The following is a 27,828-nucleotide window of genomic DNA, read 5'->3' as shown; positions in this document are numbered from 1 at the left end:
GCGCGTGCAACCCCGCTCCAGGCGGCCGTTGCTTCGCCGCTCGGCATAAATGAGATCGTTAATAAACGATACGCTTTATTGTGATTTACGCGCTCAACTGGTCGCTCGTACTCGCGCCAACGACGAAACACCCTTCTTCGCAATGGTGGCTTGGTTGAGATACGTTTTCACTGAATCGACAATCAGCGACTGTTTGTTAACGTCTAATAAATATTAATAAACCATACTTTCATGATATTATTTGCGAATGATTTTATCCTTTTCTGAAAGCAGCCATTTCATACGAAGATCACGGGTGAAAAACATTATAAGCGATATTCCTTGTACTTTATAGGAGAGCAATTTTCATATTCACTGCGACGTTCAAATATATATCGAAATCATTTTTCTGTTTGATTCTGAGATTAAATATGTATTTCTGTTACCCTATTATTTGTTTCTTACGGAACGTTGTGCTGCTGAGCATTGTGTTATAGAACGGTTGCGCTATCAAGCGACTAAATTCAATGCAAAATCCGCTGCATCATTTCATTCTCAGGCCATTTAAACACAAATTCTCCGTGTTTCGAGCGATATTACACGCGTTAAGAAAAAACGGAACGCATCCTTATCCAAACACTATTCATCGATTCCGACCAAACAAAACCAATGCTAAGCTTTTTCGCGATAAACAAGGGAAAGGAGGAAAACGGTCATTGTATACGATTTTCCCATTATTTCACCGTGTTTCAACCAAGTATTACGTGGCTAAAGCACGAATCGCAATTGTTACCATCGTTGAATGCCGCAGCGGCGCGAGCCATTTTAAACGAGATCGTAACACCCGGACCAGCCTTCGTGCAACCTGCATTTGAATAGAATGGCCATATAAATACGCGACAAATATATGCAATTAGAGTCGTTCAGCGAGTTGCTGTTCCAACTCCTACCGTTGTCCCCCTTTGCATCGCGTTCTTCCTGTACAAGTGGTTGACGAAGCGTGTCGCAAGGAATTTGCGAACAGATTCGACCACGAATGGGGTCGAAAGTTAGAGAAATTGGAATTGCATGGATTTCTAGTGCTATATTTGACCAGTTGGTGACGGCGGTGGTGTAATAATGGTCACGTTTGATAGGGAGAATTTACGGATGGACACATTCTACGTGCTGTTTAATTAATATCTCGATGTTTGTTGTGCAAATATTTGTGGATTTGAATATCTTAAAGGTGAAAGGTAGGAGATGAATGGGTTACAGTATTATTTTTAGTTAAAATAGGTTATTTACCTGCAGGCATATTTCTTGTTTTAATTTATATTTAACAGAGCATTTGATCTTAGTTATTGGTAAAGAATTAACAGTAGAGAGATCTTTTATTATAACTTCATCAATATACCGAGAATAATTATAATATATGTCGGGTTTACATTAGAATTAGGGTTAGGGGCGTGAAATGAATCTTCGTTTGGATTACACGTGTCGTTATGCAATAGAGAAGACATCGACTAGTGCAAATACGATTATCATAGAACTGGACAAGTAACCGTGGTAATTAGATACTCGAGAAACTAATGAAAATGATCTTAGGTTCAATAACGAATCCGCGGTCGACGGGATGATAGATGAACGTGCTCACACAATCTAAGTCGGACGCGTAATATTCACTGGTCGTAAGGGGGTTACTCTTTTCGTCGATGAGATCCCGAGAAAGAATGACTTTCCCGTCCCGATGATGCCACAGGGGAAAACTATATGGGGTGTGTCTAAGGACACGAGATCATCGGATTCGTCGAGGAAAGCCTTCGTTCGGAAGGTAAGGGAAATTGGCGTTGCTGCTAGTTGGTCAATCTCCATATCGGTGGTTAGAAGAAGATGCTAGCCGCCCTCGAGGGAAAGTTGCTAGTGGAAGACGCTGCTCGTTGAAAAATAGGTCTCCCCTATTTTCCCGTAATTGGGACAAAGACTGTTTGTCTGTTTGAAAGACTTTAGTTAGCTAAATCTTACTCGAATAGGGTCTGCGTGTGGCGAGCTACGGGACAGAGACCGTTGGAATGTTTACTGTCGAGTGTTACAACTATTTCCTTTTTAAGGAGAGCTATAGAATTACTCCATGCCTTTGTTAGACAAAGCGTTCATCCCGTGACCGCGGCTACATTCGGCGACAGACTGTCACCTCGAGCCAAAGCTCACAATCTCGAACAATTACAATCGGATTGAATGACTACAATTGTTTAATTACAGCTATCGTAGACTCTAGATTACAATGTTGCGGGATTATCCAAAATTCCAGAGGCTCCGGTGTTCTTTCGTCTCCGACATATATGATAAATCTTTTAATCGGAAGCAATTTTTTCGGATGTTTCGAAATGGTTGATGGGACATCTTAACTAAAAACGGAAACATAGCAAATAGAACTGTATAACCTGTATAACCGCAAAACAATCCAATTACGAAGGGTTAAATCAAAGCCATTCTCGGCCACGAAGCTTTTTCAACGTCTGCCTTTCGTTTTCTCGTCTCTTCTCGTCACGAACTCCCCTTAAAAGGCCCATCGTTGTAATTGCTCAAAAAATAACGATTCCTACCGAGTCGACTCCGTCGTTTATTACACGACACACGCATAAGCATATACATACGAACGTGCACACACAATCGCAGAAAGACAAAGAACAACGATCGAACGATTCATCCAGCGTTGTCGCTCAAGGTTCACGAGCTGAAGGGTCTCGAGATACTCCGTTGATGCAGTGCGGTGCTAACAAAAGGTAATTAGTTTAGAGTAATTAGCTGTTTCACTTCTCCCCGCGTTTTTCTTTTCTTCGTTGCCCTCGCGTTCCATCTGTTCTGCTTTTTCCCCGCCGTCGAAAGTGAACGCGCTCGTGATAGTAAAAAGTAATTGTTCTGTGCTTTTTTTGTCCTTTAATAACACGATACCGTGGCTATTGACACAGAACCGAGAGAACTTCGCGTGCTCCCTTGGCTTCACAATCTCCAAACGACTTTAATGAGAAATCTGCTTAAACATCGCAGACACAAGCATTTTGGAAAGGTTCGTGTGTACTTGTTTGGCTTTTAACGATCGGGTACAGAGGTTCTGTTAATGGCATTGTTCGTATAATCAGTTCGTAGTCGGTATTGTTCCTATTTGTTTGATCGTTTAAGCAGTTCGTGTAATTTATTTTCTTTCCAGCTCAAACGGTCTCATACCTAATTTAATTCTTTTTTGTTCTAACTTCAACTTTGTAACTTAAACTTTGAGAAAATAGATTACCGTTGCCAAGTTAGTTAGGAAAGTGGACTATGTATGTTATTACGATTAAATTCACAGAACTAGTTAAAAATACGTTCCAGATTCACATGACAGAATGAGGTTCGGGCGCTTTTCCGGAAATAATAGAGCCCGGCTTTAATTAACGTCTTTATTCCAGGACGTTTAATTAAATACAATGTCTTGAGTTAATTTACAGCCCGGCTGTTGAACTTCTCTTTCAAAAGAGAAGGGGACCCGCGTTGTTTTATGTAAATAGATCTCCGTCGGTTGCTGCACGAGTTGGAGAATTTACTTTTCGCAAGGGAGACGAAATTTCATGGACTGCTATGGTGGCCAAGTGTTCGAATGGAATTTGTAATATACAAATGAAATTGTTACATTAGCAGCAATGTAATACGTGTTGAATAATTTTGTGAAATAATATTATTAATAATATTACCGTAGAACCCCGTTTATATGACATGATCATTAACATAATAGCAGTCCACCTAGTTCTTTCCACTAATTTCATAACGAAGCCTAAAACTTCACTAAATTCAATTTTTCTAAGTATGTCTTGACGAAAACTAGTACATTAATCTGTAGAAGAAGAAACAGGAGCTTAAAAAGCTCAAGCTATGTTCCAGCAAATTCCATCTTCGATATTTCAACAACACGTTGATTGGCTTTCCGACGTGATAAATTGACCTTTGTCCGATTATAAACGACACCAACGTCTACCTAGAAGAAATTCCATAATACGAGCGGGTCTAATCGATAGGCAAGCAGATGATCGTGGCCCGAGAGAGCGACAGTCTTTATTCTAGCAATTATTTCTAATTAGCGACGAAAAGTTCGCCGACCTCCGCGGTTCAAGTGACTTCCACGACTATTGCTTTAGAAGATCTCGAGCTTGCACCGCGGGATAAATTAGCACCAAGCTGCAAAATGACCGACGTCGTTTCCGAGGAGAGAAAGGGGACCACTTTCATCTGACAACAGATTCTTCGCAACCCAAGAATCTAGAATTTACTCGCTACGAACGTCTGGTAGAAAGGTTGCAGAAAAACTCGTGGAAAATATCGTAGAAATGGATTTAGAATGTAAAGATAACACTTTTAAGGTACCTTCGCAAAAAGAGAATGGAAGATTTAAAACATTCACGTATAGATATAGGAAACAAATATAGAAACGTCGATGTAAAAAGCTACAAGAATTTTGAGAAGGTTTGTGAAGAAAGATATAAGAACTTAAGAATAAATATTGTAATATGTCTTATATATTTTCAAATCTGTCTGAAACTTTATCAGTATTGCTGTGATAATAGTTTCGTAATTGAAATATATTTTGCCGAAAATAAACTAACGTCCAGATCGAACGATAATACGTAACAAACCAACATTCGAGTAAATTTACTACATGGCAATTCGGACATAATTGATCCTACATCCTAATTACACTCCTACGTAACACGTAATCTCATCAATTCACGGACATCAACTTCTTCGGGTAACGCGCCTCTTCGAAACTCCGGCGAACAAGATTACCGAATCTAACGCGTTATCCTCGAACCAGTCGCCGATTTCGTCCGAAATAAATGGCCTTTTCTTAACGGTACGCGTAATTAGGAGCCTATCGGTTGGTCGCGTTTCCTCACGAAACGCCGCACGTGAAATATTTCCAGAGCGGCAAAGGTTCTCGACAGACCTCCCGGCTACGTTCTAGATCGTCGATCCAAGGTTCATCGACCAACCATGACGGTTTAGCTACAAATAAAGGGAAAAAAGAGGAACCGTTCGAGATTGTACTGCGAACGAGGGATATTTTAAGCGAGAAATTAATTGGTCACATTTCGCAATGGATGCGAACAGCGTCCAAGATTTCTGCTAGTTCCGCTAGGACATTGTCGGATGTCGTAAATATAAACATAAATTGTAATGTAAATTGATATAAAACAAATTCAAGTAATAAATATGAACGCGTAGCATGAATTTATATTATGACTGAATTTATATTACGCAATGTCCGTAAAATGATCAAACCGATCAATCACCAAGATCTAAAAAAAGAAACAATAAATAGCAATCATTCGTGTTTTCGAAGATGAATTCACATGGGACATCAAATCATCGCGTAAAGTGTTATACGTAGCCTGTAATCGCTGCAAAACAACCCGATATTTACCAACAGATTAACAGGATTCCATACCGAAAGTTTCGCAATATCGTTGAATCCCACGAGCAACAATATTCCCGTCCGATTTAACGGTTCCGTTCATCGTTCGTTTTATCCTCGGATCCGAAACAACGCTTCTTGGGCCGTCTTTAATTCCCGCGGCCACGTTACCCAGAACCACTTTTTACGTCGCTTCTTTCGAGCAATCAAATTTGCATTTTCGGGCTTTCGTTCTCACGCGTCCGTTATAGCGTCTTGATCCAATAGAATATGGTTCTTTATGCCTGAGTTGTTTGCCAAATATTTTCAAATGAAATTAACATATTCATGGACATGGTCGTGGTACTGGTTCTTTTCATGTGTAAAATCGAGGGTCACTCGGGCACTTGCTATAATCAAAACTTTGTTACCCTTCGTTTAAAATTGTTTCGTGATTTTTCTTCGTTTAAAATTGTTTCGCGAAAACACATGATGAAAGGCGATTCTTGATGAAAACTAAACGTTATGAGTATTTCATAAAAGAATTGTTTCTTACTATTTATATATAGAAATATCGAATTTAGAATAATTCTGTAAAAACTCAGGTAGAAAGTGCTGAAAGTTGAAAGTGTATATTGAGATTACTGATTAAGATTTCTTAAGGGTATAAAAACTCGGAAAAAGACAGATATCAGATAATAGAAAATAAGAAAAATCATAGCTTTCTCCAGCACTAAACGCTACAACGTTCCGGCGCGAAATCGCGTGCGGAATGGCTCCTAGCAGCTCGCATTGGTGTCGCTGAAAATACAGTGGTCGCATCGTTGTTCGGATTAAAAGAGAATTAAACAGGCAACATTACCCAACTGGTAGTTGAACGTGCTCTGAGAGAACACGCGAAATTTTGACTGGATGCGCGCGGGACACGCCTTTATTTCCTTCAAGATTTATATCCCTCGTGGCGAATGAATTTTCGGCGGGAGAGATAAGAAGAAAAAAAGTAACAAGCGCAATCTATCAGGATGAGTATCGCGGAGATTTAGAGTAAACCCCCTGCCACCCTGATGACCGAAACGATTGGACGTCGCTAATGGAGAAACGGGTTCGGAACACCAAGTTAATTTCGGACGTACCCACGGCACTAGTTTGCTTTCGGTGCGTGATTATTTGATGCCCGGCCAAGTAATTGCAACGTGTCTCGAGTGTATTCTGGCTCGAAGGATGATAGGGGCAACTGTTGTTTTTGGATCTTGGAAAAAATGAAGATTTATGACTGTGTTCGATACGGCTGCTTTTTATTTCGCCTTTTGAAACTTTAGATTTGCAACGATCGGAGGAGAATAAGATGATGGGAAGATAATAATCAAGAAATGCCGTTTGATTTTTTAGACGAGAAGTTGCTATTTTTAAATCACTTTTTATAATCTTTTAGATGCAATAATTACACGAGCAAGAAAGTAAACGAAAGAATAATTAGAAAGCGCAGTTAATTTTGTCAGTCAAAGGCTATTGGCTTTTCGTTATTTTCAACGTTCGACAAAGTAACAGAAATGCAATAAAAATACTAATTGCCAAACAGTTTCATTTGAACCGTTCTTTAAGCAGCAAGAACAGCTATGTTCGCATACCTTACTTTTACTTCCATATTTTGCTTTACCCCTTTAATCTTGTATATCAGAAACAGTTACAAAACCTGAAATGTTGCTTAATTTCATGCAAATGCTTTTGATGCAAATGAAGACCGACATTATTTTTACGAAATTTTAAGCTAATTAAATACACGATGTTTTTATTCGCAATTTACATTTGGCCGGTAGGGACACGGACGAATTCGGAGCATCCCCTTGACGAATGACATAATTGGACGTCGACACAGGTGGAACAGGTTCCACTTGACGTGGAAATTGTTCCAGATATACGCGAACAGGTTGCTGCTTTCGGTTCAGAGATAATTGGCGCACGCGACTTCAACATTAAGTGTACCTATTTACAAAACAAGATAACGCGAATACCGGCACGGGTCGTAGCAGATACAATTTCGTTCCCACTGTGATCCCTGAGAATCTGACAAATCAACAGTTAGTCTGACACGAATAAAAACCGGCCCAATTATGCATTCAATTATGTGGCTATGCAAATAAAACATGCATTTAAGTGAACCTACTTGCGAAAATTACTGCAACCAGTGACACATTAAAGTATAATAGCTTGCTTGTACTGAAACGTAAGTGATATAACAATTTATGACAAACATTTTTTTTAATCTATTCATGCATGAAGATAACAGGAGAAAAATACGATAAGTACATTTTAGAAGACGAAGTGATTTCTTTTATCTTATGCTGTTTTAGAGAAGGCGCTTTCTGCAATTCTGCAACTCTGTCATCCTTCTGTTAAGTTTCCCTTATGAAAAGAGTTTCATCGTAACAAGTTATTCGCGTTATTTATGGAATTATCTAAATAGACTATGGATCAGAAACTCTGGAATTTCCAATCTCAGAAAACCATTCTCAAAACTTGCTCAATTTTTCAAACAAAACTTTACCTAAAAATCTCTTGTCAATGACCAATACCAACATTCTACTACAATGCAACTGAAACACAACGCCAACTTATCAGCCACACGGCATTCATAAAAACGGAACGTTTCGGACAACGAAAGCGAGGGTTGGGATACTTCAGGAAAGAAGAACGAGCAGCGATACAACAACCAGGATCCGATCGAACAGACTACCGAGCCGTGTACCATTCGGATATCAAAAGGTGTCCTTTATTTCGGCGCGCTTGTCACCGAGTCCCTTTATCGTTCCACGTCCAACCAAGCTAACTTTATATTCTACCATGATATTCCCTGTTCCATGGCGAAACTGTGACTGCGATAAGACCAGCGGCTTGGCAAAAATTCAGCAGATACAGGCGAATTTATTTTACCTCCCCGCATAAGGACGAAAAAAGTCGACAGGGCGCGGATGAAGATAATGCGAGCAAGGCGAAACGAATTCGGTAGATACTCTTGAAGGGGATTTCGTTGGTTGGCCGAGTGGAAAGAGAATTTTGATGCAGTGTGAAGAATTAAAAGTGTGTATAGCGAGAGAGAATGAGAAACGGACGGGTATTAAAGTTGAAAGGTTGATGTCGGCAGAAAAGATATTACGGTGAAAGCAGTGTGGATAATTACGAGTCTCTGGTGGTACTGGGTGGAAAACGAATGTGTATTAAATGGTTTTTGTTGTAATTCCGTCGAGATTTGAATTATAGCACTTGTAATTCATGGTCAGTTTTAAAAGAATCATAAAGTGTATATTATATCAACGATGCAATATGATTCGCGATTGCTACAGTGGCCCAGAAAAATATTTGAATATTTACAGGAGATTTTTATGGACATATATAAAACATTTTGAAATTTCATCAGCACCGCAATGGGACACAACAATCATGATTATGCTCGTAAAACTTGAAACAAATTAGAAAATGTTGTTACGTTTGTTTCATGAATACAAATGGAACATCATTTTAAATGCGAACAGGAAATAATCAGTTAGAGTTCTACAAACCGTCTAACACGTATCTAATTACCCAATATCTAAAAATTTCACACGGTCCACGAAACAAAGTAGAAACATTAATTCGGTATTACACATTATTTAAGATACAGGATACTCATTGTAAAGATAAAATCAACATATATATATCATCCTTACATTCGACATCTCAAGAAAGATGTTCGTATCACATACGATCCTATAATTGGTAATACTACTAAATATTTAATTTTATATAATTACGTAAAATTCTTAATTACTCCGAAGTTCTATTAATTATTAAAACGTTCTTTGTATAGCTTTGTTAAATCTTTTTATTGTCCATAAATTCCTTAATTAGATCAGTTTTATTTGTAATATAATACGAAGTTAGTTCGTTTTAAGCTGCAGATATGCCTAAATGATCGACGGCAGGCTTGACGTGACATTATTGCCAGAGACTTAATTTACCATAAAAGGCTTTACTTTACTCTGAAAAGAGTTCCCCGTAAAGTATTAAATTAATAAAACCAATAATATATTCATAAATTTATCAATCACCGAAATACAAAAATTTATGTACTCGCAGCCGTAAACGAATTTACTATCGATATACTTCCTTTTACGTCTCACCCAGATAAAAAATATGCTCTAGCTAGCAGAGAAGCAAAACGGAGACCCAAAGACTACATAGTTCACGCATAATCCAGCCTCAGTCAGGGGTTCAATAATAAATATGCAAAAAGGAGGAGCATCGATGCCGTAAATAAAAATGGTGGGCTTGCGTGCTGCGATCACCGCGCGTAAAAGAAGAAGACGAAGAAGAAGAAAAAGAGGCCCGAAATAAAAAGACGAGATCGAATCGAGAAGAGAGCATACGAGCAGAAAAGAAACGAAGGAACGAACGAAAGAAACGACCAGGCAACTGTACGCAACCAGCGTGTCCTGGTAATCTCTTGATTTAGTTTGACTTAGGGTCCATGGTACGTGTTCCCTTGGCCACTTTGTCGGCTACCTTCGCGAACGAACGATGAAGATACGAGAAACAACCGATGGATGTATCTTGAACTTGGAATCATCGAACCCCGCGATATCGAGCTGACATCTTTATTTATAGAAGTTTCCAGTAGGTCGGTGTGAATTTGGAAATTTTGGTTTTTTCCAGTTTGATCGGTTGGCCAAGAATGTTTGATCACAGAATGAATAGTTGCAAATGTAAAATTGCGTTACAACGTGATTTTACAAAAGATATTCGATATACTTATATTAAATTTATTAAACTTACAATCCCCCTCCCACCCAAAATAACAATTTTATCAATCTTATCACTCCTATCCTCTAAACCTCTCAGTTTTATCTAATATTTCGCATGTCCTCCCCATAAATAACAATAAGAAAAACTTATTTCGTAAAATGAAGTAAAAATGATGATATATTAAATATTTTACGAAGAACGCAAATCGTTGGTTCAAAAATCAATTAAACAAATATTTCCTCGCTTTCATCTTCCTCACAGTTCGTTTCAACATCGAGCTTCGACCAAATACATCGTCTACAACAACATAGCGAACAATGATCAATCGATACTCGATATCGATCGGACAGCTCGATAGATCATTTATCTATGCGTTTAACGAGCAACGATACAGTCTGGAGGTATTAGGTGTTTACCACTCACCTGCACTCGCTGTCTATGACGATCCTGTTTCCGCTGCCGCCTCTCCAATTCTTCTTTTCTCTCGATCAACGACCTTATCTCAACCGCGGCTACGGGCGCGATGCTATCGTCAGGTACGTCTGTGCACGAGGGTAATCTCTTGAGGGTGGAAACTGGCTCGTCTTCACCCTCGCTGTAACTTTCCACCAGGAGCTCCGAGTCGCTCTGAAAGCGAATCAAGGATTCCGTTTGAATTCATTACTCGGGACGACAAGTATGAGAAAAGGGAGCTGGAACTAATTTTCTCCATAAATTACTTTGTTTCATCTCAGTTTTTTATTCTTATTGATCTTTCTAGATGTGTTTCGTGAAATTAAATTCCTTTGATGAAAATGATTAGAGTGTTTTGTATAAATTGACTTGTGTTTGTTTATTGCATTGGTGGAAAGGCAATGTCGTTTTTTGAATTAGAAGAATAATTTTGAGTAGCTCAAATTTCACAATTTACGTTACCCTTCCGAATTATCTACCATTTCCCAATATCAATATTCAATAATGAAAATCCTCCATAACGATATCGCCAAACAGCTACTCCCTTCTTCTTCTTACCACATTTACCCCTTCCCTTCAATTTCCCTAAACGACACGTTAATCCCTTTTCATCAAAATTCCATCTGCCCCTGAACGAACGCGAATGAACGAATGAATAATTCACAAAGGGGAAACGAAGAATAAAGATCGTTGCCATCGTCCTTAAACAAAATTCTTTTTCCTCGCCAAATGAAAATTTTCAACGAAGAAGATCCGCTAAGTAACTGTGCTAACGTGTTTAATACATTTCGTGTCGTGGAAAAATGGACACTGATGAGAGAATTTAGCTTTTCTAGGAAATGTGAAATATAGTCATGCTTTTTTAGATTCTAATAAGGTAAATTTGAAAAGAGGATCCCTAAATTCAAATGATTTAGATTCACTAAACTTCCTTTTACTCAATGTCTCAAACTCAGCATAGTAAAGTTTTATCCCCTTAATACACAAATTTTTCTTTATTTTACTGATTATGAGTAAATAAAAATAATCAATTGGTTAAACTAAAACTTTTGCTTTTTGATATACTGTATTTCGTTGATCAAATTCTTGAGAATATTCCTGGAATAAAATCCCTACGCCTGTTCCAATCCGAACCCCTGATCTGTTGGAATTTAAATAAGCACTGTCGTATGACTATCGTCCTTAATAAGGTTAAGTTTACTGTTTTCCGAGGAATACGTCAAAACTATGAAATATGTATATAAATTCTTATGAACATACCTACGCATTTCGATCTTCAAATATTTCAATCATTAGATCACGCATCCACTGTAACTGTAGTGTAACGTGATAACCTTTCATAACCTTGTACATACTATTAGAAATTACTAAATTACTTGTTGTAAAATTTACATATCAATATGTTCGTTATTAGAAGCTGATATAGAGCACAAAATAAACTTCACGTTGATAATTATTATGCATCAAGTAAGTTTATCAACTTTAATGCAAATATTGACGAAAAAAGAGAATATCGCGTAAATTTATAAAACTAACAAACGCGAAAGCAAAGTGGCGTCGCGCATGCGTGGGAGTGCAGCGCGATTTTCGGCGCAGCAGTGGCGCCCACTGTTACAGTATCGGTGAGCGCTAACGTTAAACGCGCGTAATTCGAGTGCAACAATATTCAAGTTTTGAAATTTTTATTTTTTATATTGAACTTATTATCAGATTATTGAACTTTATGAATACATGATTATACAGAAAAATTATTTATAATAATTATTAGATCTTGGATCAACTTGTTAATCAAGGTATTACTTAACCAAAAACTTATATAGTTATAAAATTAATTATTAATAATGACAAATTGATTCTTGAGGTCTTGAGTCTGCAAATCTAAATATGATGTAATTTATTTTTAATAGAGATGATACAATGAATTAAAAGACACGAAATGTATAAATAATGAAATTGCTATATCCTTAAAATCTGTTCAACATAATGGGAAACTGAATATCTGGTCTCCCTATATCAACAACGCATAAAATCTGCAATTTCTTCATAAGTAAATAAAATTTCGATCATAGGAGGTTAATTGACTTTTCCTTTTTCTTTTTGCAAGTTAGTTACCTGCTCTGGTGGTGAACTCGGCGTGCTCGTGCTCGATGCCTCCACCACGGAGACGTACTCGCTAATGCCAGTTTCGCTCTTCTGCAACTTCAATACCGGCGTCTCGAGGCCGCACAGGAACACTTGGCCGAAGAACAGAATCTTGTTTATCCTGAGGCACACTTGAGCAACTTCCTGGAATACAACATGAGCCAAGACTTAGTGTGGACGGAAGAGAGAACGGAGGACGCAAGTCTGTTTTGAAATTTCAATCACGAGAGAGATCGACCTTTGTTCGAAGTTTATTACAAATAAGCTACGGGAAACGATATCTGCGTCCCTATTAAGTTTGATGGAAATTTTAGAATATTTTGAGCAATATTTATTTAAAGATAATTTACAAGTAAGTTGAAAAATACTATGTTATAATGTACTTATTAACGTTTTCGATACTTCACCATATGAACAATTTTTTATAAGGCTTTTAATGAAAATGCAGCAAGAATATTTTATTATTACTTACATCTGTATGTAATATATTTATACATAACAAATGACCTACCATATCTTCGGTTTTTTCGGCGTAGCAAGGATCTTGCGGATTCGACATCAGCGGCGTGAATCCTGCCAAGGTCATATCTTCCGGCAGTTTTACCAATTCAAGTTCTAAAACAAACAGTTAGTCGAAAATTCTTTAATAAATCGCAAATTTACAATCAACGATCGCTAATTTCGCGAATTTCACGCTTAAAGAACAAAATTAATCGCACACCCTGTCGCAGCAGCTTCTCCAACTTGGAAGTCGCTTAAATATGCATGAGCGTAGTTCACCAGTAAAGTACCGTTTTTCAACTTCATGTCATAGATTAAATCGCAATCGCGAAAGATTGTTAATTAAACACTTCTTGTACTTTGGGAATTAGATTTTTAAGAAAATTGAGTGCCAAAAGACAATCCAAGAATTATAATCCAGAGGATATGTTAGTGCACAACAAATATGAATCTTAAGGGGTCGAACTACTTTTGTATAATAAAGTCACACCTTTTCCACAAAATAGAAAAACCTCTAGCACCCAATTCCAATTATAAAATTTATAAAGGAATCAAACGTACGTCCCACGAGGGATCAAGATCGTTCTTATGCATATCATAACTATTTTCAAAACATTCCCAATCAAATTATTCGTTACACATCCAACGGTAAACAAGTGCCATTCAAAACAGAAATAAAACTCTTCTATTCCACAAACGCTAAAAAAAATCATCTTATCACCAATCTCCTGGAAACATTACGAATAATACCCTACATTAACTCCCTTCGAACACCAATACCACGGTATCACGTATCATTAAAAAAATTCCAACAACCACGATTGCCACTCTTCGGTCACGTTCCACCAAAAATGCACTCGAAAACCTAACAGAAAACGTAACTACAGTTAGAACGCTTACACCCTGTGAACACGATTACCAGTAGAACAGTCTGCGCATACAACGTTAGTACCGTTGCGCGAAAATTTACGATATAAATATCGAAATAAATAGTTACGAACAGCAGTTAGGTATTGCAGCCAGACGGTTTCCCGAAAATTATGCTGCTGAATCGAAGCGACAGATAATAACGATCGGCAGTCTGTTATCATGCAAATATCGAGCGAGTGCACCAACGATAAACATTGGTCAACAACTACCGGGGAGTGGCAGGGCGTTCCGGTTGATCCCAACCACGGATGAAAGGGGCTTAAGAATATTCAACCTGTCCGATGACACGGTCTACGTGTACAGATCGATCCGTTCCTTCGAGTTACATTGTAGCTGCGCATACCTCGCGTCATTGATCGCCGATAATGGAACGATTTAACGACGGGAGGAACAGCCCTGCCTCGAGACTGTCCGGAACAGGTATATGTAATCGTTCCTGTATGTACAAGATGGTACTTTGAAGGCATGCTTTTTCGTACCCGTGGTATGCTACGAAAATTATGGTAGTCCTTGTATATGTATAATATAGATTTAAAAAAAGAAACAAAAAAGACGTGGGCGTAGTATAACGTAACTTTACTGAGGAGAGGCCTAGTTTATATACAGTCAACTGCAAAAGCTTTTGTACATTTTATTAAAGGTAGCCCAGATTTTACAGCCAAAATTGAATTATGAAGTTTAACATAATCGGTACTTAATAGAGCAATATCTTATACAGCTATTGAATTTGATTATATGTATTTGTTTTATGTAATAAATTTTACAATATACAATTTATTAATCCGCAATGTTCGAAAGAAGATGGAATTGCATTATACGACTTTCTAGACAGCAATTTTCATGCAGTAAAAGTTTACATAGTTGTCTTAACAAACTTTCCCTTTTCCGTCGATTCAAACTCCGTAAATTCGATCCCGCAAAATTTCAATATTCAATATGCCTATCTAAAATTTCAATATCTGATACTCGAACGCCTAGCAACTCTCGAAATACCCCAACCATATATATACCCAAACCTATCTATTATAACAATGTCCAAAATCTGATGGAACCGTGATAGATACCTTGCATCGTATTGTCAAATTCATGATTCGCTCGTGTTCGACATCCCCAGGATGATGTTGCGACTACCAGCGATTTCGAATGCAACGCGCCAGTCGCCATTAATATTCGGCTGACCGCGGCTTGAATCGCTTTACACAGGCTGCATTTATCGCGAATATTACACGAAGTTCATGGTCAGCGTGGCCGGGAACTCGCGCGGAACGTGAGGAGGATCGAGTTAGGAGGATCAGCGTGGCAGCCTTCGCAATCGATCATCCGGAGGACCTCGCGCGAGGTAGATTAAAGCCTGGCTCTCGTCCCGAGCCTGGTGCAAGGAAATATAGAAACCTAATCGCGCAGGCGAAATAGAGAGCGTGCTCGCCTTGTTAATGCGAATTCCAAATAGGTGTCGTGGCATTCGCGATCATGCGAAACCCGTATCATTCGTGCTAACGACGCGGAGGTTACATACTTTCATGAACAGAGTATTCTAAACCGCGTGGCATGACTTTAGGGATGAATGAAAAGAAGATATTGAAATACAAAAATAAGGGGACAACTTCATAGAGATATAAAAACAATAGGAAGTTTAAAAAATATATGTACTTTTATCTTGCTTATATCTTGCAATTGTTTTTAATAATTATGCTGTGTGTAATAGAATCTAAGATGTAAAGTTTTTAGTACTATTCTGGGTTGTATATGAGTTGTAAATGACCCAACTTCTTCGTTGCAATTTTATCTACTAACTTAACTCATACATGAAATTTCAAAGATCCATTCTTATTTTTTCAGTTAAAAAATCCAAGTCTCCTCATTCATCAAACGATCCCAAACCTCTGAAGAGCAAAATAAGTTTGCAGAACCAAAAAGCTTAACTCGGAGCCCGGTAGGTATACCATCCAACCAGCCCTTGAAACATCATAATCTCACACGAAACTCTGCCATCAAACAACAACCACTAGTAACATGACGCAGCGTAAACTCTTTCCTCCATCGAACGTCTGAACAGCATCTCTGCTTGAGTCCGCGAGAACCTATCTTCTCGAGCCGGTCGAAGACCAGCATTGCCCAACACAAAAAGAAAAAGCAGAAGGAAAGTAAGAGAAAAAAAGAACTCATGAAACAGGGAGAGAAAAAAGAAGAGTGGAAAGAGAGGAAGAAACATCTTGGATGATCTTCACAATAACATTCTTTCTCGGGTCCGGTGGGCACGTTCGCAACGCATTGGCCCGCCCAACGCAGCAGCCACCATCCTTTTCTCCTCTTCTCCTTTTGTCCAATTTATCCATTGTGCCTCGGGTGTAACGCGCGGGTAAATCGAGAGAGAAGAGAGAAAACGTATCGAGATCGTCGAGTGGACAACGAAGGATGGAAAGAGGGAAAAGAGAGGAATACAAGGGAACGCAAGAAACCATCCGAGCCAACAAATTGGCATTACGGCACACGTTACTGGATGTACCGTTACTGTCTCAGTTCCTTTTTCGAATCGTATCGCCGGCTGCGTTCTCGCTTGCACGCGATCCAGCAGAACCGGACGTTCCTGCTGCTTAGCCTTTCGATGTTTCGTGATTTTTCTCCGGGGATTTGGTTTTGTTCCTTTTCAACCGGGAAGAATGGATTTGTCGCCTTGGTATGCGCGCGTATGTGGTGCGGTATTCGTAGGAGGATTGAGAGTTCTCGTGCTAACTGAAAGCGGAATAGATGACTACTTGATAGTTGATGCATTCGCGTATGATTGGTTGCGTTTTTGGAAGAGAAAGAATTTTTTGGTATTTGCTACTTCACTCGTAGTTAAACTGTATCGATTAGTCGATTAAAGTCGATTAAATAGGAGCTCACAAAGTATTCGAACGCTTGTAAAAACCTTTTGAGACAGTAATATAAAATTGTACTAAGTTACGAGGGAAAGATTTTATGTCCCAATAAAGAACGAGAACTGATCGAATTGTCTGTATTAATATTTTCATTTCATTTAACATTTCATAGAACTAGAGTTCGTATAATAACTGCTCAATTTTTCTTACTACCTATTATTTTTCGTTCATATAATAGAAGTCCACTATTACATGATGGATTTAACCGCTACAAGTTCAATTAATCGAACATTGAGCACAGTAATATTATTTGGAATACTTATGTTCATTTTTCTATACAGTATATATTATACTATTCTATACTGTATGCTATACCATATACGATAGATCTAAACATTTCATCAAAAATTCGAGTAACAACTATAGTTCTATTCAAAGCACGTAACCATGCACTGCTTAACATAATGCAATCGAGTCGCCGTATCAAGCCATAAACTTCCCATCTAACCGACTCCGTCGACTCGAGATGGATAATCCATAGCGGATAACAGAACACTGTTGGACGTTGTGCTAAACACTTTTTCGTCCACTTTTCAAAGGAGAACAACCGTGATTTAATGAATTAACAACGGTCCACCTTGTACCGTCGATACGTACCACGATACGATCTATGAATTATGTACTGTTATCGCGTGTAAACCTGTCTCAAAAGTAAGTATAACACGACCAAGGACGCGCCTTGAAACTGGAACGCTCTTTCCCAGCAGTCTAGATCCGTTAGGGTAGACCTAGTTCTAACTCTGGAAGACTCGATTCTACATGGAATTACGAAGAAAAGTTCGTAACACTATGATTTAATATCATCGGCAACGATGAAGCTACAAAGCCTTTAAGTTGCCATTTTTCATTATATCATCGAGGCGATGCGAATTAGTGAAAATGACGAGATATCGAAAAACTTTCGATTGACAGCGATGAATGCTCCTTAAGATCGCACAAATAATCGGCAATTCGCATGATTTGCCATCGTAGTACGGGGTAAAGCGTGAAAAAATTGAAACGCAGCTAGATGCTCGTTGAGCCGGTAAATTCATTAACGCGTCGATCATAATTATCCCGAGGATTTGTCATCGATTATAAATTTTCGCTTGAATCACTGACTCGTCACTGGTAGACCTGTTTATTTCTCGAATCGCAATGAAAGTTAGAGAAATGGAAAATTATATAATAAAGTACTGCCACGAATACGAAAGAATTATATGAAGTATTGTAAAATATTAAAGTTGTAACGAATAGAGATTAATTTTAGAAATAGTATTACATCTGTAACGTGATGGTATATTTATTATTAACCCTTGTTCATTTTTGTGAAATATATTGTAACCAACGCGATAGATTTTGATTTTGCACTTAATTTCGTAACTTTGTATTATGTTTAATGTTTGACTATCAGTTTCTTCTCCAGTATAGGGTAATCCACATAAATACCTTATAATACTTAACGAATTGAAGAAGTACTATAGATACAAGTTCAACACGCCACAGTTCCCACAGTCAGCTATCGGAGGTCAGCAGGATTACTTTAAAATTTATTTTCCCATTTATTCAAAATTCATTTCGCATTTTTTTATAAGGACCGTTACTACCATCAATCTTTGTAGTTGTAACCTCCGCGACAAACCTAGAAAAATCCGCGGAATTTGAGCCAAGGAATCAATTAACCCAAAATCCCCCTTAATTCTCCATCTTTAGAAGCGTCAATTCAACACGACCTGTGTATTAGCGTGTAACTTCACCCTATGAAACATTACCGTGCATTCATAAATCATGCTGCATACGAAATACATCCAACGCATCAACACACCTGTTTCATTAACTCGTAACACGAACTTCCTTCCTAATGCCTAAATATCCTTGTATTTGTACAATTCGAATATTGTTTGATATCATTTGTTCGAAAAATATCCGAATATCTTGCTGAACAATGAAATTTGTATATTACTGACATGTACTTTTGGACGATTTGGCAATCTGTTCCAAAGAATATCCGAAGTTTTTCATACAAATTATATCATCGATTTGCCAGAAAAACGACGCACCTAAGGGAAACGAAGAAAAACTGTTCAACGCCTGAATACTATATTTTAAATATCTTCAAATGTACTTTAATATGTCACAAATGAGCTAAAAACTATCGTTTAAATATCTTTAAAAATCTTGAAATCCGGTACGAATGTGCTCAACAATGACAATTATTTGAATATCCTGGAAATTTTTGGAATCCGCAAATGTAGAAATAAATTCAAGAAACTATGATCAAAGAGATTGAGATCCAACGCGAACTCAAAAATCATAATTTAAACATGCACCTATAAAATCTATAATCTGCTACGAAGTCTCCTATAATCTAAAATACATTACAAAAAGAATTGAAGTGGCATAAACGAATAGAAAAAGGGAGCAAAGCAAACTCAGAAGAACAGACACGGTAACTTGGCGTATTCCTGTAGAGCAAACGCTGGAAAACGATTGGCTGGCGACTCGTAATCGGTCGGCCAAGACTTTGAGTGTATATGGCACTGCAGTGGTCACATCGAACGGATTCACCGTTACGTAACCGGCGGCTATCCGCGGGTCAACACACGGCCAGAGGCTTCACCGTTCGAGGAACTTAGGTTTTTCGATTAAACGACTGGTCCAGAGGGGACTTCGAGAGAGACGCGTTATCGCGGGATATCGTCGCGTCACTGGCACATGAACGTTCGCTCTCGGGAATTGCGGCATCGGAATGGTCAGAACGCGTAATGAACATCAGAATGACGTGGGTGACGTTTGCTAAGTCACAAAGAGAGATTTTTGAGACTAAAGGAGAACGATGACAGACCGATCGATCCGACAATTTCTCTCTCGTCAATAAAATGCTTGGAGAGACAATTCGATATGTTTGAGAAAGTTGCGTATTGGTTTCAACTAGTTCCCAGGTATTTTAAGTCGAAGATTCTTTTGATTTCGATCAAGTTGAACAGATTTTTTTGGTTGAAAATATTTCTGGTGTAGATTTGGATTAAATTCAAGAAGAATAGCGATTCTTGCAGGAAGAATCGTCGAGGTCTGTTGATTCAAAAAATCTTTCGTATTCATATTTTTATCTTTGGAAATTAATACACTTTTGTGGACTTCCTGTGTACAACCATTAGTTAACTCCTCGACTATAAAACTATCTACATGTCTGAAAACTCCGTTCAATAATTACTAATTACTTTCTACTTGTATTATTTTCATTCTGTTTTATACTTAAAATTATAATCTCATCCAACTGCTACTTCATTCCGTCTTCGAATTGATCACTACTAAATCTAACTAAAGATCGAGCGAAAATTAATTCGCTTTTAATTACTTCAAATTTCATGTCAAACAGAATCTCATGACTAACGATCCGGTGAACCGGTCAAGCTGAGTTTACTTTCTCTATTTTGCAAACTACATTCCCATCGTAGTTGTGTCAAACTACCCTCAGGCGTGTTAGTCAGATAATCGTTGAACAAGTTCTTTATTTTCAAAAATATGTATCCCTTTCTTTCGGAAATTTTATTTCTTTCGTCACAAACTATGCTTCGTATTCACAAACTATAATAAGTTATTTATTCAGCGTCCAGTATTCTGTTTAACTGCGTAGTACACTGTATATTCTATCCATAAAACAAACTAATCAACACTCTCCATACTTGACAGAATCCCCCATTTATTCTTCCCAAAAAGAACTCTCTCTTCTCTTCGATCACTCCAGTCACGTTCTTCGTAAATGAAAAGTGCAGCACGGTTACACACGCAACCTCTTATCAACCCTGTCCAAGATTACTATTGTTACGATACGCATTCCTGTGTAACGTTCACCATGCAAATCACTGCCGGAATATTAATTTAGCACCGATGCGAAACGAGAACAAACAAAAAGCTCGATTCCTCTGTGTGCATCCGCGTGATACTATTAGTCGGCGAATTATTGACGTGACATTAGTAATAAACGTATGACTGGCGATATCAGTAAAATCCGTTCGACAAAAACCGAGTTCCTGAATCTCTGATTGCATTCCTACGGCCATTAGTCGTGCAATTATAATACGGTTACTCCACTTGCTTTGCTCATACTCACATTTATAATGGCGTGCATGCCGTATCATTACAGTAAAGCCCACAGATAGTAAAGTTCTATTAAAATTGTGGATTTGAAATAAGAGCATCAACCTATCTTATACCTCGTGTTCGATATATGTATTCAGAGCCACGGATTATTATTACAGAGTATGTCCGTATAGGCGTGATCGGACATTAAGGAATAACGCTATCGATCGGTACCGAATCGATAGATGTCTTTGATTTAGATAACAAATGCTTAAGTAAAGTACACGTTTTCTTATTTGAGTAAATAAAATATTTAAGATTCATTTTTCTTTGAAGGGAAATTTCTTGATAATTATGTGGCAGAGGACACAGTTCGATTTCAGTGATTTCAATGCACGAGTCTCTCAGAAGCCAAACTGGTCGAATCCGCTTTTTCTCAATTTCATTATATAAGCACAAGATTAATGTTCAATTAAAAAACAAGATCATTGACTTTCTTGAGAATGTTTATTAGAAGGAGATGATATAAATAATAGAAAACTCCAAGGTAAAATTCAAAGTTCCTTTTCAATATTATCACCCTTTTCTGCTTTTCAATTTATTAATAATAATATAGTTGTTGATCGATGTAGGTTCTGAACCACTCGCATGTTATCGTGACCAATGTTTAGGATCAAACATGCTGATAAAGGTATTGGAACAGACCAGCTTCTCTTGTAAGACTTTGTGCGAATTTGTAAAAGAAACACGATCATTTATTAGATTCTTTTGTGAAATAAAAGGAACAGTATAATAAACAATAATCATCGCATTGCTTCGTTAGAGCAACTCCATGACTACTAAAAATCTTGTTTTTTTATGTAAATTTCAATTATTCTTCGTCTTAACCACGTAAGACATTACAATTTATCCGGAAACATTTGGCAGTCGATATACCAAACTCAAGTCTAGACAATCCTAATTAAGATAACATTTTGATTTCGTGGCCGTGTAATGAAAAACAATGCCAACTAACGGCAGATCCAGCCGTCAGCAAGATCATTATTTAACAGAACATCTGATCGTTATCTGCTGTGTTTGTGCCAATCATCGTCATGTCAAGGCGTGTCAACGATGTTTTAAGAATGCTGAACGGGTGGTAAGAATGGTGTCTGAATTACTGTGATCGAATCGAAAGTGGTAGGCTTGAATTGGTTCGTTGATGGATTTCTAACCTGCACTTTGTTTTCTAGAATCACTCGGTTTAGTTGAACGTGTATTAACGATGATCGAACTAAATCGGTCCTGGGATATTCTACTAAGAAGATGTTTTTGTTGGGAATTTTTAATGTTGAAGAAATCAACAGCGTTTAGCTATTTATGAAAGGAAATGCATCAATTTACGAGAAATTTTATTTGCAAGTGAAAAACATTTGAATTATATCAGCCTATTATGTGTAGATGGAATTTTTTCTACCGTCTCCTTTTTTTATTAGATGCCAGTTATAATCGTATTTTTATAGTAGATGTAAGATTGCGCAAAATCTAATTCTGTCTTGCGAAGTGATTAAGGAATAACAAGGATAATGATAGAAAAATCGAGAGATCTATTTAGTTAAAATTCTATATGTTTCGAACATACAAAGGCAGAGAATTTTTAAAAAAAGGCAAGCTATCGTAGGTACGAAAATGGATTAAAGCGATCTCAAAAGCGTGTTTTACAGCATCCCTCGGGGATATCAGTTTATAAATTCACTCACCGTCTTCTCGACCCTCCGCGTCCTTGGCCTGGATAAGAATCGTTCTGGAGTAATTCAATTTTTCCAGTAGGTTCACCATCATGGCCAGCCTGCTCCAGGCGTCCCCAGGTGGCCTGCAACCAGACCAGAGGTTTCGTTCAACGTAAATAAGGAACGAGTCAAATTCCCATCGTTAGAGGTGTCTAGCTATCGGTTGAAATCGCGTAACTAGAAACCGGAAGGATTCAACCGGATGATACTTCCCTATTGCAATAAATATTCCAGCAATGATTCAATAAGCTGCCAGAACAACGAACCAACTACATCACATCGAATAAGACAATTAAACAGCTTGTGCTTTGTAAAAGTGACTTTACTCGTTTCGTTATTACTAGCTTACTGCTATTATGCAAAAGAATTTATAGCACGGATAATTTGTAACCTGTGACTCGTAAAATTTCACTGATAATATTAGCTCAATTGTACAAGAAAGTTTTCATCAGAATTTCACGATCTTCGCGTTCGTCGTATCGGTGACATTGTTAAATATACGAAATGTTGGTCCACCGGTGTTTCTCTGACGATCGCGCGAACGTTCTCGCGAGAGAGCGCGTATCCATCGGCCACTTCCGTGTTACTGTAAATCCAAAGTCGTCCGTTTAATTATTTTCACCGCGATGAATGGCAGTGCGCGGGGGATCATTTTCCAAGCTATCGATCATTCGATGCTATCGTGCACAGCCCTGGAGGCGGCGATAAAGAAACGCGCAAGCAGAAAGACAAGGAGGAAGGAGAAAAACAAGAGGAGGAAGAAGCAGAAGAAGAAGAAGAAGAAGTAGTAGTAGAAGAAGAAGAAGCGGATGTAAAAGAAACGCGCACGACGCTTAGCTCCAAGCCGGGATTAATCGATTGCCGTCATGAAAGGTCATTCGTTAATTGCGCTCTCTCCGCGTGCTGCACACGTTTCCGTTCGTCGTCCAATCGGCGAACCTCTTTATCGCTAAATTATTATCGACCGCTTCTGCGGCGGCTTTATTGAAAATTAACGCGTTCCTCGGAAAAATACTTGAATTACGGAGACGAGGTGCCGTGAATGGCTGACTAGCAAATGCTACGATTACTGCATGCCTGCGATTAACGCGTACAGAAGAGATACAGTAGCATGTTCGTTGCGAATTGAAAGTTATTATAGGCTACTTTGTGTACATATCGTGATTGGGATAAGTTGTGTGTTTAAAACCAGGACCGCTAGAGTTACCGTGTTTAATCTAACGTGGAACATTGCAATATCTCGGCAAGTAATTAAAAAAATCAATCGATAACAGAGTAAAATATTTCGTTAAAAGCAAAAGACAAGCTTATCCACATTTGCGCTTCGCTAGGAAACCTGTCATTGAATACAGTTGATTCTTGTATTTGAAAGCGTGTAAAACTTTTTAAAAGGCGAGTTAAAAATAGTGAAATTTTTTAGCGAAGGTAAGATATTACTTTTGCATGATTTATCATCTAACACGTCTGTTTTTAAGTGTTCGAAAGAAATTTATAGTTAAATTTATTTTCTTCTTAGTACAATTACCTTCTTTCTGTCGAAATACGTATGTAGCCAATACGGAACACGTTTAGCGATGCATAATATGGAACTTGTCAATGATGCTGATACTGACGATGATGATACAGAATTACACTTATTTTATAGCGGAAATTACAAAAGAGATAATAATAGCGAAGAGTAAGTCCAGAGTAAGAGGAGTTCAATGTAATCGTTGTTTTCACTGAGGTCACAAAAAATGTACTTTGCATGCGTCATTCACGATATCAATATGTAGAACACGAAGAAAATGAATATAATGTAACATAAATAACAAAAATAGAGAACAATTGTTTTGTTTGTCTTTTTTGTTTAAATAAATATTCATTTCTCACAGTAAAAATAAAAGTATCTCAGATTTCTTTTTAACTCGTTCCATTTGATCTTTTTCACATTTTTTACCATGACTTCAAGACCTAAACTTCTAATAATATTATGTCTCTTATATTTAACAAATTCAATAACTAATTCTCAGTAATTAATTATTAATTTTGTCATGTTTTAACGTTAGTACCATTGAAAAGAAAAGCCTGTTTCGCTTTCCGGGAAGCTTTCACAATCAAGTGTTCCATATTCCAGGATGCAGTTACCCTGTATTAGTAAATTAAAAAGTTGTAAATCATAGGTATATAGAACTTCTTTTCGCAATTTTACAAGTCTTACGTCTTAAGATAGGAAAGAATATTAAACGGATCTCTGAAATTCTCTTTCATACTCAGATGTTAAAAAAACAGAACTCAAAATATAATGTATATTGACCGACAAGAATTAAAAATGAAATGTTGCATTAACACAACATTCCCATTGGGTTAAACCGTAAAGATCACATTTTTATCGATGGCTTCCCTCCAATAAATATTCCCTACATTCTTTTCTCCCTCGCAAGACACTCAAGAACGCCATCAAACACTGGAACCTCAAACTGGACCAACCTTCCAGCATAAAAAAGGCAGACAACGCCATAGAGCATAAATAGAGAAGTTTGAGTGGAAGAAGGGAATAGTGGGAGGACATGAAAAAAAACGGTGACAGTGATTGATCTCGCAATTACACGCTCTCAGGCACGCGCGGTGGGAAGATCAAAGTTGCTATCCTCGATGAATGGAGGTGAAAAGAAGAAGAGGATAAAAAAAAAAAGAGGAAAAGGTGAAAAAAGGAGAGGGAAAGAGATAGAAAGAGAGGAGGAGAGGGAGGGAAGGAGAGAGAGAAAAGGAAAAAAGAGCGGCAAGGGGATCGACGGAGTGGCGATTCGACGGCAGATTAATTGCGATCCGAGTTCTATAAATAACATCGTAGAGCAAATTCACGTTATTCAACGAGCTAAGAAGAGGATCGAGGAGGACATGGAAGACGATCGACGATGTTACGATCGCGTCCTTGCCAAGGAAACGCTTCGCTCGCATAATTGTTAATCGCTAACGAGCAACAATAATTAACTTATCCAGGCGGACATAGTATAGTATGGTAAGTTAGGTTGGTTGGGCTGGTCGAGTTGGTTGGTTGGGTTGGTTGCGCAAAGAGGCTGAGTCTTGGATCGCGAGTGTTCGCGCAGTTACGGGACTAAAGGGGCCTTGAAACTCGTTTAATGGACGATAGATCGCATCAGTCGGCCAAGCACGACTGTTTTCTCTCTTTTAGACCGGTCTTTTTTCTTTCGTCTCGTTAGAAAGATCCTGAGGATCGATACATTCCCTCGGTCCCCGCTCGATCCTGAATAAAAAGCCTTGTCTCCGATCGTGCTCGAATCATCGACGAAAAGACGTCCGGCGCACGTCTAAAACGGTCCTCCTCGCTTTTTATAATCTTCGACTCGTTTGTAATCACAATCAACCATAATTAGACTGCGGTTTTTGACGCGATTTCTTACTTTTGCGAACTCATTTATTTCCTCGGATTGATTTTTTTTTTTTTTTAATCGCTTGCTCCTTTCTCGACAACATCGAATTTCAATAACCGTCGAAACGAGACACGTTATCGTTTCACGTGCGCACTGACGAGACCCTCGTTCCTTTAAGCTGGACCGTGATCGCTAACAACCTGTCGCGTCGATCCTCGCCGGCGATTCCATGGTATGGCTTTCCTTTGTCAGCTATCGAGAGGGAGAACGCAAAAAAATAATTACACGTTGATCGGCGTTTCCTCGAACCTGGCCGTGTTTTCCATTGCCATCGCATCGGTATCCTGTGTACTTTTATTTCGATGAGTCACTCCCACGCTCGACGTTTCGAGAACGGAACAGGTTCACTAGCTAAGATACTTTAACGGACGTTTGCTACTCTACCCAGCTGCACATTTCCCTTTTCCAGTCGAAGGACGATGTTGAAGAGAGATTTGTCGGATAGGAGCCGAATTCGACATTTTATCATAAGTGAAGATTACATTTTTTTATTCTAATGTGATTTAGCTTAGTTAAAAACGGAAATAACTTATACGGTTTGAAGATACATAATACGTCTTTTAGAAATTCATGAATTTCCATGAAAACGATAATTATACACCTGATATCCATTAATATGATAATCATTAAGACAGTTTTGCTAATATTTGATTGATTAGGTTTAAAAATTGCTCACGTGCAACAAATAAAAAGTGTGGTATATCATATTTTACACTTGTGGATTTGCTTTACGTTCAAAGACCGCAAGAAGAAACACGATAGGTCTATTTGTGTTGGTTTTCTGATCATGATGATATTTATAATTATCTCATTCGTCCAAATGATGATGCTTCGTCACAAAACAGTAACGAAATCATCATTAATTATTTTGAACCACCGACACGCACGAACGATCAAGCATCCCAGAAGACGAGACCCCCACGAAGATAAGTTCATTCGAACAATTAAGCGGTTTTCATCGAAATTTCTCGTGCTGTCACTCGCGATAAATCACGAGCACAGACCATGATAGCGTTCGTCGTCGCGCATGATGTCTCTAGCATCCTGAACTTCCTTGGTCTGAGAAATTGATGCACCACGAAGAGAATTAATAGTCCAACACAACAGCCATAATTCACAACACCTGAAGTGTCAACATGAATTCATAGCCGAGCGCGCTATAAGCTACGAATATCTTTCTGTCTCTCTATTCCTCTCTTTTTCAGGCGCTAGAATTTCGAGAGATTAATCGGTTTGACAAATGCAGCGTATAAAGACGACGTTGCATGCGTGTTCCTCATCGAATTAAGGGCGACTTGGTCTTCACTATGCGAGAGAAGGTTGTTGAAGCTTCGCGTTATCCCAGATCAAGAATCGATGGAATTTTAGTTAAATATCACGGAAAGAAGCATGATAAGTCATACTTTGCGAATTTTATAAGGGAAAAATTGTAAAATATAATTTTTAAATATAAT

At 38.1% G+C, this 27,828-nt stretch overlaps 1 protein-coding gene across 5 annotated transcripts in view; it reads right to left on the bottom strand.

Annotated features, from left to right (window-relative positions):
* Positions 1-27,828, bottom strand: part of LOC117239690 (telomerase-binding protein EST1A-like) — a 141,554-nt gene that overhangs the window by 21,465 nt on the left and 92,261 nt on the right. For all 5 annotated transcript variants that reach the window (XM_033505455.1, XM_033505457.1, XM_033505454.1 and 2 more), the window contains 4 exons: positions 22,911-23,023; positions 13,269-13,372; positions 12,728-12,901; positions 10,586-10,789 (listed from right to left, as the gene is read on the bottom strand). In XM_033505455.1, coding sequence (XP_033361346.1) covers positions 10,586-10,789; positions 12,728-12,901; positions 13,269-13,372; positions 22,911-23,023 — 595 coding nt within the window. The remainder of the gene's footprint in view (positions 1-10,585; positions 10,790-12,727; positions 12,902-13,268; positions 13,373-22,910; positions 23,024-27,828) is intronic.

Source organism: Bombus vosnesenskii, unplaced genomic scaffold (genome assembly GCF_011952255.1).
Source record: "Bombus vosnesenskii isolate JDL3184/JDL3185 unplaced genomic scaffold, Bvos_JDL3184-5_v1.1 scf7180000014105, whole genome shotgun sequence".
Classification (NCBI taxonomy): domain Eukaryota; kingdom Metazoa; phylum Arthropoda; class Insecta; order Hymenoptera; family Apidae; genus Bombus; species Bombus vosnesenskii.
Note: the sequence above shows the minus strand (reverse complement) of the source record. Positions and strands in the feature narration are given on the sequence as shown.